Source organism: Camellia sinensis, chromosome 9 (assembly GCF_055761805.1).
Source record: "Camellia sinensis isolate YWXY chromosome 9, ASM5576180v1, whole genome shotgun sequence".
NCBI classification, from domain to species: domain Eukaryota; kingdom Viridiplantae; phylum Streptophyta; class Magnoliopsida; order Ericales; family Theaceae; genus Camellia; species Camellia sinensis.
The window spans coordinates 145,539,469-145,551,802 of record NC_138969.1 but is presented as its reverse complement, the minus strand read 5'-3'; the positions used below and the strand labels follow the sequence as shown (position 1 = coordinate 145,551,802).

The following is a 12,334-nucleotide window of genomic DNA, read 5'->3' as shown; positions in this document are numbered from 1 at the left end:
GTGCCTCGGAAGCCGGCCTCCTCCCAGCCGATGGAGTAATCATCCAGCTGCTCAGGGGTCAGCCTCTCGGTCTCCCTCATCTCTGCAGGAGGGTGAGCCGGGACTATCTGCTCAGGTAACCCGCGGGTCTGGCGTAGAAAACGCTCCCCCAGGTACCAAGCCCGACAGACCGGGCCCTCTAGCAAGATCCGGAAACGCGAGGTCTCCTCAGCACCAGGGAACCGACCCCGCATCGCCGACGACAAGGAAGACCATGGCCGCCATGTGATCTGAAAATGACAGACAGTTTGTTATCTACTGTTATTGAAACATGCAGTGGTAAAGCGAAGCTAAATGAACTGAAAGTAAAGCATACCTCGGCCGGAGTGATGGTGTCGAAATATCGGCGAAAGAAGCCGAACGTCTCCCGTGGTCGCCGGGTGCATCTCCCGTCAAAGCGAATCGAGAACGGGACAGCCGGAGGAGGCTCCGCAACTGGCACAGGTGCAAGCCTAGGGAAATAGGCGTAAACCCACAACTGCAAAACAGATGTCAGTACGACTATCAGAAAAAGCAGAATGTACAGAATAAAGCAGAAATGGCAGAGCCGTGTGTTGAGCCGTGTATTGTGTACAGTGTACAGTGTGAGCAGTGTACAGTCAGTGTAAAGCAGAATGTATGTGTGTGCCGTGTGTACAGTATACAGTGAGTGTAAAGCAGACCGCAGTGTGTGCAGTGTACAGAGTACAGAGAATATCGAACAAAAATGAAAAGCGGAGAAGGAATGTACCTCCCAAGCCCGCCAGTAACCTCCGAGCAGCTGGCCGCTGCCGCGAGAAGCCGAGCTCATATAGCCGTACAGGGTGGCCAGAGCAGCGCCGCCCCAGTCGTAGTGCAAGATATCTCGGACGTCCACCAGTGCGCTGAGAAGGCAGAGAGGCACGGTGTTCGCCCGGTCGGCGAAGATAGTAGTCCCGAACAGGAACATGAGGAAGCCGCGGGCATACCTCTCCACGTCCTCCTCGGTCATCTGCACCTCCTCCCCCAATGCGGGCTGGACCCTGAACTGTGCCTCGAACCAGGAATATCGGACGAAGCCTGGACGAGCTAGCGGTGACGCCTCCCCCAGTAGATGGACCTGAGCGGCGGTCCACTCATCCATGTCGGTGTCGAAGGGGATCGGATCACCCCCTACCCCGATGCCTGTGAGCATCGAGAAGTCATAAGGGGTCATCGTCATATCCCCCGCAACAGAAAAGTGGAAAGAATCGGTGGTGTCCCACCATCTCTCCGCCAAAGCGGCAAAGAGAGGTCTGCATGTGGAGAGCCTAGAGAGCCCTCGGCAGAAGGTGTCGAAGCCCGCTCGGTCCACGATGCGCTGGACCGCATCAGGGAGCTCGTCATACCACTCCCGCGCACCAGTATTCCCATACCCGCGAATGGTATGGGAACCCTCCTGCAAACAGAAAATGACAATGGCAAGACAACATTCAAAATGCAGTTTTGGAAAGACAGATATGGCATGTATGCAAGTTTGTCAGATTCAGGCAAATACCGGGTGCCTGTGTGCTTACAGTAAAATACGTGTGCTGTGTCAGCGTGTTTGGGTGTTTCAGAACAGATGTAGCGTGTGCGCAAATCTAACGAATTCAGATAAATACTGGGTACCAGTGTGTGTGCAGTGAAATACAGTGTGTGCAGTGTGTTTGAGTGATTCAGGGCTAGTGCAGTGTGTGTGCATGTGTCAGTCTCAAGCAGATATCAGTTGTATGTATGTTTACAGTCAACTACGGTCTACGGCATATCAGATTTCAGCAATTAGAGAATACAGCTAACTATGGCAGTTTTGTATCCTACATTGCATAAAGTAAAGCAGAAGATGAACAGTTACCTCGGGAGTGCCGAATGAAAGGTGGGAGGTAGGCTCACGCAGCAGTAGCTCAGGGGCCGCGTACCTCTCAAAGCTCCGGAACTGACGCAGGCCGTCTGGGGGCAGAACGTGAATCGCCGGCCGGTAGGTCGCCGGGTCGAACGGGCGCTCGCTCAGTGGTAAGACCTCGACCCCGGGATCCATCTCGTGGTCCGGGGGAGTCCCGCCACGTGGAATGTCGTCCGCCATGTAGAGAATGGTGTGAAAATGGCCGGAAAAGGGAAAACCGAGCCGGAATACGAAAAGTCAACCGAAAAGTCAACTCCCGAGAGGGTCGGAAATGGCCGGGAAGGCCGGAATGTGAAGAGGCACGGAAATGAAGAGGAAAGTGAGGGGAACAAACCCCGAGAAGGCGAGAACGCCGAACGAGGCACCGAAACGAGAATGTGATCGGTGGAAAATGTCTGAAATGCGAAGAGGATCGCGAATCCGACGACGAAACGGGCGTAGAACGCGAAGAAACGGGCGAAAAATGAGAGAGAAATACCCTAGAGAGAGAAAGGAAGGGATTTCGGCGGTGGAGAAGTGAAGGAATAGGGCTTGAAGCCCTATTTTATAACACCCAAGGTGAAAAGACAAAACTGCCCCGCACCAGCAACTGTTTGCCGGTCGGCACTTTTTTGTGCCGGTCGGCACTTTTTTGTGCCGATGGAATTGTTTTTGTGCCGATGGCCAGCCGGTGGCCTCATCTTTCGGCCGGTGGGGTTCCCACAGCCTTGTTTAGGCCATTTGAGAAGTTTGTGGTCTTCATAGCTCAAGAAAGTGCAAGAAAGTGCATCTCTGACGCTCAACCGACCTCCGTTTTGACCGCAGGCCGTATCTCCAGTGCGTGGCACTCGAATTCATGCAAGGTGTATCCTTTTGTATCCTTTTGAATTCAAAAGTTGCCCCATGTGTGTTGCACAAGTTCATCACACTACTTCGGTGCATTACATCGCACTGTTGTGCGCCGCACATTTGCATTGTTATGCACGTGTTACATGCGTTGCAACACGCACCCCTTTGCATTGTCGTGCACATTTCTCATGCATCATTGCATTTCCATTCCATGCATTGTCATGCATTCCGGAATACGTGCGTTGTTGCGCATTTAAGCCCATTTACACTCCGTGTGACATGCACGTCACACTTTTTCATCGCACTATTTTGTGCATTGCATTTGTTCGCGCTATCTTGCGCACCTTACTTGCACTTGTTAGTGCATTGTATTTTCTTCGCGCTATTTTGCGCATCGCACTGTTTTGTACATTACATTTCCTTCGCGCTATTTTGCGCATCGCACTATTTTGTGCATTGCATTTGTTCGCGCTATCTTGCGCACCTTACTTGCACTTGTTAGTGTATTGTATTTTCTTCGCGCTCTTTTGCACATCGCACTGTTTTGTGCATTGTATTGTTCGCGCTGTTTTGCGCATCGCACTGTTATGTGCATTGTATCATTCGCGCTATTTTGCGCATCGCACTGTTTTGTGCAGCTACATTCGCGCTGTTCTGCGCATTGCACTGTTTTGTGCATTTCAAAATTGTTCGCGCTGTTTTGCGCATCTCATTGCATTTTGCATGCATTCCATCGCACTGTCCTGTGCACTCGCGCATAGCGCTGTCTTGCGCATCATACCATCGTGCAACCCCCGTGGTCTGGCGAGACCTTAAACACGCATGGTCTGGCGAGACCTTAAACACGCATGGTCTGGCGAGACCTTAAACACGTATGGTCTAGGAGACCTTAAATCCGTGGAAGGTGTAAGACCTTTAGTGTTCGCATTGTCGTACACTTCGAAAGCCGCGTGTTGTCGCGCATTCCATGCAACATGCATTTCATGCATCATTTGCATTTCAAAAACACAAAAAAAAACATGCATTGTCATGCATACATCTTGCATCCCGGTCTAGGAGACCTTAAATCCTCTAAAGGTGCAATTCCTTTGGTGTTTGTCGTGCCCGAACGACTTTCGGTGGTCTGGTAAAGCCACCAGTCTGTGCTTGCGATGAGTTCCTAGAAGACCAACTGGGACGGTGGAAACTAGAGTTCGAACGGCTTATGCCTAGAACGCAAAGGTTCGGGAGTTCCGAGACTAAAGTCTGGTTTAAATACCCAGAGGTTTACCCTCGGCTTGAAATCTGTATGGAAGCCCCATAGGTTGAGACGGCATGTCTACGCCTCAGTTCTGGATACTGAACCAACCTAGTATATCGCCCTGTTGGTAAGATAGGGAAAGTTGCAACCATAGTCATTGCATCATAGTGCATTGTCATGCATTTCCATTGTAGCTTGCATCCATTGCATTTTCCCCAGTAGGTCGCATCATACTGCATTGTCATGCATATTTGTAAATATCCACTCCATTGCATATTTGTAGATATTGCATTGTAGCTCGCATGCATTCATTGCATCGCCTTCCATCTATGGCTTGCGCCTTTCCAAGTTGAGCTTGGTCTGGTATGTGCCCTTACTTTTCATGTTAAAACACAGTTCTGTATGTGCATCGCGCCGATTCCACGTTGATATGTTGGTTGAGGGTTGCGGCACCTTTTCTGTGTTACACATGGCACGTACGTGTACATGCCTTTCCTAGGCAAGATTTGGTTTGGCTTGTATGCCATATCCATTGTATCCATTCCATTGCATATTTGTAGATATTGCATTGTAGATTGCATGCATTCATTGCATCACCTTCCGCCTATGGCTTGCGCCTTTCCAGGTTGAGCTTGGTCTGGTATGTGCCCTTACTTTTCATGTTAAAACACAGTTCTGTATGTGTATCGCGCCGATTCCACGTTGATATGTTGGTTGAGGGTTGCGGCACCTTTTCTGTGTTACACATGGCACGTACGTGTACATGCCTTTCCTAGGCAAGATTTGGTTTGGCTTGCGTGCCATATCCATTGTATCCATATCCATTCCATTGCATATTTGTAGATATTGCATTGTAGATTGCATGCATTCATTGCATCACCTTCCGCCTATGGCTTGCGCCTTTCCAGGTTGAGCTTGGTCCGGTATGTGCTTTTACTTTTCATGTTGAAACACAGTTCTGTATGTGTATCGCGCCGATTCCACGTTGATATGTTGGTTGAGGGTTGCGGCACCTTTTCTGTGTTACACATGGCTTGTATGTATGCATGCCTGTCCTAGGCAAGATTTGGTTTGGCCTGCGTGCCATATCCATCCATTACATTGTAGTGTAATTTTTGCATCCGGCATTAGGATCGTAGTCCTTCCTCCAGCGGGTCGTTTCCCCACTTATGTCAATTCCACCCAATGCTTGTTCTTGCATCTGTCTACAATACTCATAGTTCAGTTGACCGTTCTATGGTAGACAGACTTGTTACCTCCATCAATCTATTTGACATAGGTGTGGTTTCGAACCGTTCGTGATTGGATCACGATCCAAATGCTTTGCATGTAGCTTGCATTGTTTCAATTACATTGCATCTTCATTTGCATTGTTTATACATTGTTTTGTATATATTGCATGTCGTCTTGCATCCATTTTGCATTGTCATGCATGTTGCTAACAATATTGTACCTGTTAAGTTTGTTTTCTTTTCAGGCACGATATTGTATGTACGGTTCATTTGAAGCTGGTGCAACCAGACGAACCGCACAGGTATTGTATCTCCCGAGTGAGACGTATTGAGAATTCCATAATTCTCTTACATCCTTTCTGCATTGTAGTGTAGTTTGGTATGCTAGCTTAAAATTGTCGCATGTTTGCTTCATTACAGCTTTCTTTGCATGATCATAAGTTATGCTCGGCTTCGTGCATTGTCTTGCATTTTGCCCCTGCCTTCGGGCGCATATCTTATTTGTCTTGTATGCTTGTCTGAGTCTTCGGCCTTGTCAAAAATGGGTCGTCTCTGGGCTTTGACATTCACTCCCGTCATGGTTATGACTTTCGAGTTCTGTCAAAGAGGGGCAACTGTAGACACCCCATTTTTGACTGTCCTCAAGACTTGGACGTCACCGTTTGAACACTCGGTGATTATCCTTGTTTGTGTTCGTTTGGAGTTCTCGGAGGTCTCGGCTCACGCGCCTTGCCTCAGGACCCCCGAACTCGACCGTTTAGTGTCTGGTTTTGCACCAAACACTTGTGTTTTGCCTTGGAAAGGCAGGGTGAGGCTTGTAGACCATCCCCACCCACCACCGGCATTGGCTAGATGCCACCGGCTGGTTTTTGCTGCCACCGGCAATATAGTTTGCCGGCCAGCACTCTTTGTTGCCGGTCAGCACTTTTTTGTGCCGGTCGGCACTTTGTTTGGCCAAAATGGCATTTTTTGCCGGCCGATTGCTGTTCATCTGCTTTTGCAGATATTTTTGGACAGCTGTATAGCTTTTGCTCCCCTCCATACACGTGTATGGAGGGATCTCCCTCTTGCAAAGCTTGTCTTGTAAGCTTTACAAGAGGCATATAGAGAGGAACTCTCTCTAAGGCAAAGGGAGAGGCTTAGACATTTTTTGAGAGAAAAATACAAAGGAGAGCTCTGGTTTTCTAGGGTTAGGGTTAGACAGACACAACCTATCTCTCTTTTCCTCTCATTTTTGCATACTAGGTGTTTTGTGTCTCATTATTGCACACAAACACCTAGTGTTTCACCTTCCTCTTGGAGCTGAGGTTCTAAAGAGTGTGTTTTGAAGTTTTTGTCTTGGATTCAAGCTCAAGGAGGCCATTGGAGCATCTTTGTTGAAGAAGGCATCAAGGGTGAGAAACTAGTCCTTTTTTTTCCCCTTTTTTGCATTGATTTTCTACTAGTCTTAGAGCTGTTTTTGTGATTATTGTATAACATAAAAAAGTTCTATTTTTAAGCCCTCTTTATTGTTTATTAAGAGTGTTTTGTTGTTTGAGGGTTGTTGACCACCCTTAGGCCTCAAAAGGCCTCATTTTGAGCCATTTTGTGCTAGCTCCGGGATTTTGGTGTTGAGGTCTCTTCACCACTGAAATCTTGAGGGATTTCAGTGGTGAAGATGATGCTTTGAAGTCCCAAGAAGGAGAGGGCCACCCCCTCTCCTTGTTGTCCTTGAAAAGGACACATTTTGGCCTCTTAAGGAAGCCTATGCTTGAGTGTGTGTTGAGCATATTTGGTTTGTTTTTCATGCTTATATATCTATGATATAACATGATTTCAAGTTGGTTTTGGAACTCCATGCATGTTTAGCATAGTTGCCATGTAATGCCCTATTTGTGCCTTAACATGTTCTAGGTTGTTAGCCTTTGTTGGAGCATGTTTTAGGCTTGCATTTGTGAAGTTTATGTGCTTATTTTGCCATGTTTTAGCTCTGTCCATAATCGTTTGGGTTGATCTTTGCATGCATTATAGAGCTCCTTTGTATTTGGGCTTGTTGGCCTTGAGTATGTGCATGTATAGCATGCCATCTTTGCATTGTTTTGGTGATTTGGAATCATCCTACATGCTATTTCAGTCCCATTTCCATGCTTGTTTGATTGCCTTGCATGCCTCTTTAATGCTTTGAAAGCATGTGTTGCAATGCTCCATGTTTTGGCCATGGTGTATGCCTTTGAATTTGGGCCACTTAGATGCCATCTAAGGAGTCCTTTGGCCTTGTTTTAACATGCTAAAAATCTGTTTTTAGTTGTTTAATGCATGCCATGTTTGGTCTTGCTAAGTGTAGTTCAATGCCTCATTGATTTGCTTTGAACATTTCGGCCTTTTGATGCATGCTTGGCTTGATTTGTTGCTTGGTTTGGCACCATGTGTTAGCATGATTTTAGAGCTTATAATGCATGCTAATTTGTCCATGTTTCCTTCTTTCAAGTGTGCTTGAATGTTGCTTGATTTGTGCTTAAGTGTTGGTCCTTATGTGCATGTGTGTGTGTATGCCATTTAGCCCTCACTCTTTAGCACAATGGCTACTGTTTTAGGCCTATTTTAGAGTCGCCTAATTCATGTTTAAGTCCGTCTTTGCACTCATTTGTATTGCCATATGCATGCTTGTATGCTTGCATAAGTTAATTGCCATGCCATGTTGCATTCCTAGCTTGTATGCCTAGGTTGCATTGCATTTTGCATGCATGCCTTGTCCCTTGACTTGGGTGATAGGGATTGGGAGTTTTGTTTGATTGGTTTGCATTGCATTTGAAATCAAAGTTGCATACTTGGTTCCTTGGGCCATCATGCACGGAAATGCGTGATTGGTGGTCCGAGAACCGAGGCGCATGTCCCTTTGAGTCATTACAATGATAAGAGACATGGTTGGTGCATACATGCCTTGAATTGTGCTGCCATGCCTTGTTTTGCCCTCTGTTGCTGTGAGTTGCAGGTTCTGCAGGAATACTCTGCCGACCGGCAGTGTAATGTGCCGACCGGCACTATTTTCTCTGCCGACAGCTTCAACTTTGTGCCGATGGCCATACAACACTGCCGGTGGAAATTTCATCTAGCCGGTGATGATCCCCTCTGTCCAAGGATGTAGTCTTGAGGTTTTGACAACCTCCAGAGGAGGAAAGGGAGGAAAACAGAGGCAGCTTGCGCATGGCGGCGCGCTTCTCGAGACGTTTTACTGTTTTCCTAAATTAGTTAATTTGTTAATTAATTAATTTGTAATATTTAATTAGCTTGCGTAGTTAATTAATTTGTAATATTTATTCGGTCCCTCCGAGCGAGGGCAAATCTGTAATAAGTGTGTGTGGGTGGTGTGTATGTCTTCCAACCTCACTTCTTTCTTCCCTTTTACTTACCCGCTTTAATGGTTAGTATTAGGACACGTTTAAATTAGCATACCTCATGCTATGCATGCGTGCATCCATGCATTTGTATTACATGCATTGAGCTCGGTACATCATGCTAACTGCATATGTATTTTCAAATTCCAAACTGAATATGTGTTAATTGTGCATTTTCACATGACATGTCTAGGTTAGCCGAGCCTATCTTAGCAACACTTTGTATGCGATGCATTAGGCACTTAACATGGACTTGGATCATGCATGTTTGCTAACAAGTTCTTTGTTTTGGCACGGAGTACTATGTAAGTATTTCCGCTTTAGCATATTACATGAGTGTGAATATTGCCATGACAGCATGCTTAACATGTGGCTAGATGCTTATGTGTTAAACTATTTCGAATGCCTGTGGGTGAAGGTTGGATTGTTTGAGTTGGAAAAACTCGTTGAAATCCGTGTTTTAGCCTACTTGCGAGTAGCAAATTCCAAAGCATTTTCAAACCGAACGGATATGCAATGTTCATTTCCAAATTAGGCAATCTAGTCTATACTTGTTTGCTGTGCGCATAACATAGTAATTCTAAGCTAATAAACGGAATAAGAACACATAAAGTTTTCAAATACGGATATCACGGTTAGTAGAGGCCGGTCTTCGGACCGGGCGAAAGGGGGTGCTCATAGCTGACCTTTCCCGATCGTACCCAAGCTCCCGAGCCGAGACAACTCCGGTGATGACGGATATGTGGCCTTCGGCACCGAGTCAGGGTTTCCTAAATTCTCCCATTTTAAAACATTTAGGTGGCGACTCTGTATCTGGCAAAGCAGTCCATGTTTGGCACTACTTTTTCAAAAATCTGTTTCTCAAAATGATTTGCCAGATTTGGACTCTTTGGTTCAGATTAAGAACCGTGACACAAATCGAGTCCGAACTGTAGTAGCATGAGGCCCTCCGCGGGCGCTGTTACAGATGGCCTCCTATGTGAGTGTGGCTAAGGCTCTCTCATGTTGGTGTAAGCCCATTATTGCATTGCATATGCCATTGCCTCGATTTGCGTGCCCGTGTGCACGCGTTTCGAGGCACTTCATTTTCATCCATCGGCCTCTTATGTGAGTGTGGCTTAGGCTCTCTCATGTTAGTGTAAGTCCATGTTGCATTCTATATGCCATTTTAGCCATATTGCATTGTGTATGCCATTGCCTCGGTTTGCGTGCCTGTGTGCACGCGTTTCGAGGCACTTCATTTTCATCCATCGGCCTCTTATGTGAGTGTGGCTGAGGCTCTCTCATGTTAGTGTAAGCCCGTATCATATTTCCATGTCATTTGCATTGCGTATGCATTTCCTCGGTTTGCGTGCCCGTGTGCACGCATTTCGAGACATCTCATTTTCATAGCATTGTGCATGTTAGGCTGTATCTTAGTTGCATTCTTGCATATCATGCATATTGCATCGTGTTCGGGATAGGAGTTAGCCCGGGCACGGGAAACGAGGTGCGTTTCGTACTCCGAGTGACGGAACGTGTCTCCATCCCCAGTCACCGACACTCCGGATTATCCATGATGGAGTTAGGTTCTTGTTGTGTTTACACGTGCATTCATTCTATATTAAGTTTCACATTTCGACTCCTCTGCCATCATGCATCGATATGCGTGATTGGTGACACGAGGATCGAGGCATGCATATATCTGTGAAAATACATTGCCATGCCCCTCTCCTGCTCTCTGTTGCAGCAAAATAAAGAATCAGTAACTTTTTGGAGTTTGGCGCGCATTTCAAGAAAAGGTGTAAACAGAGGCTAATTGGGGCATCCCAGTGGATTTCCGCGCAAGGCAGCCCAAACATACATCATTCATCAGAAGCAAGGCAGTCCCTGGCTTGCACGCCAGTTTTACAGCTTTCTTAGTTAATTTGATTAATTAATTAGGAATTTGTACATTATTTGGACTGTAACATTTGGACTGTATTATTCTTTTATTCGGGACTGTATATTTATTTGGACCCTCTGCGCGAGGGCAATACTGTAATAAGTGTGCGTGTGTGTGATGCATGTCTTCCAACCCCACGTCTTTCTTCCCTTTTATTTACCTGCTTATGATGGTTAGATTAGGGCATATTTCAATTAGCATACAGTATGACAGCCTGTTTGCATCATTCATCTGTCTTGCATGCACCGGGCTCGGCGCATCACACTAACTGCATTTGTATTTCAATTCCAAGTTGAATACATGTTAGCTGTAGCATTCCATGTGCCATGTTTAGAATAGTCGAGCCTGCTATAGTTTGCATTCTTGCATGTGTTGCATTAGGCATTTCTGTATATTTAGGATTCATGCATGATTCCTAATGAGTTTTTGTTTTGGCTTGGAGTACTCAATGAGTTTTATGCTTTAGCATCCTTGCATGCGTGCGAATGACTGCCATGAATAGCATGCTTACCATGAGGCTATTTGCTTATGTGATATATCTGCCTGAATGTCTGTGGGTGAAGGTTGGGTTACTTAAATTGGAATAAATCATCAAATGTTTGAAGCCTACTTGCGAGTAGCGAACCATCTTTCAAATAAACAAGCATGAAATGTTTTGTTCCAATTCGGGCGACCCAGTCTATACTTATATGCTGTGTACATCACATAAGTAACCTAGGCTAATAACCGAAATAAGGGCATACAAAGTTTTCAAAAATAGATATCATGGTTAGTAGAGGCCGATCTTTGATCGGGCGAGCGGGGGTGCTCACGAAGTGACCTTCCCCAATCGTACCCAAGTTCCCGAGCCGAGGCAACTTTGGTGATGACGGACACGTGGCCTTTGGCACCGAGTCAGGGTTTCCTAAATTTCCCATAAAAAAACATTTAGGTGGCGACTCTGTATCTGGCAAAGCAGTCCATTTTTGGCGCTTCTTTTCAAAAATTTGTTTTTCTCAAAACGATTTGCCGGATTTGGACTCTTTGGTTCAGACTTAGAACCGTGACAAATTTGAGAGTCCTGAGCTGTAGTGACCCCAAAATGAACATAACAGGAGCTCGTTCCTCCCGGGGCGTTCGGGGACGTCTACACCATGTTAAGTGCCTAATGCAACGCATACAAAATGTCACTAGAATAGGCTCGGCTAACCTAGAAGTGGCATGTGAAATGCACCAACATCATGTATTCAAGTTATATTTGAAATACTAATGCAGTTAGCATGATGCGCCGAGCCCGGTGCATGCAATACTGATGAATGATGCACGCATGCATAGCATAAGGTATGCTAAATTAAACATGACCTATTACTAACCATCAAAGCAGGTAAGTAAAAGGGAGAAAGAAGTGGGGGTTGAAAGACATGCACACACTCACCCACACTTATTACAAATTCGCCCTCGCTCGGAGGGACCAAAAGAATAATACAATTCGAATAATGAATTAACTATCCTAGCTAATTAATTATTACAGACCAACTAAATTAATTAAACAAATTAATTAATTTAAGAAAGCAAGAAAAAGGGCCTCGGGAAGAGGGCTCAATGCACGCGTGCTCGGGTCTTGCTCGGAAGTCCACTGCCATGCGTAGGCTGCCTCTGTTTTCCCTGCTCTGCCCCTCTGAAAACTTCCAAAGTCTCAAAATTACTTCCCTGGACATTGGGAGACACCACCGGCTGAGGAGAATGGCCACCGGCAGTAAGATGTGATCATCAGATGTTGATGAAGATATCGGCCACGGATGGATTGCCGATCGGCACTATGTGCAGTCGATCGGCAAA

At 46.0% G+C, this 12,334-nt stretch overlaps 1 protein-coding gene across 1 annotated transcript in view; it reads right to left on the bottom strand.

Moving 5' to 3' along the window:
• Nucleotides 1-1,200: 1,200 nt before the first annotated feature.
• The window catches only part of LOC114307164 (uncharacterized), a 138,272-nt gene continuing 127,138 nt past the window's right edge, over nucleotides 1,201-12,334 (bottom strand). The window contains exon 10 of the mRNA XM_082887748.1: nucleotides 1,201-1,435. Within this exon, the coding sequence (XP_082743874.1) occupies nucleotides 1,216-1,435 (220 nt within the window). The 3' untranslated portion in view covers nucleotides 1,201-1,215. The remainder of the gene's footprint in view (nucleotides 1,436-12,334) is intronic.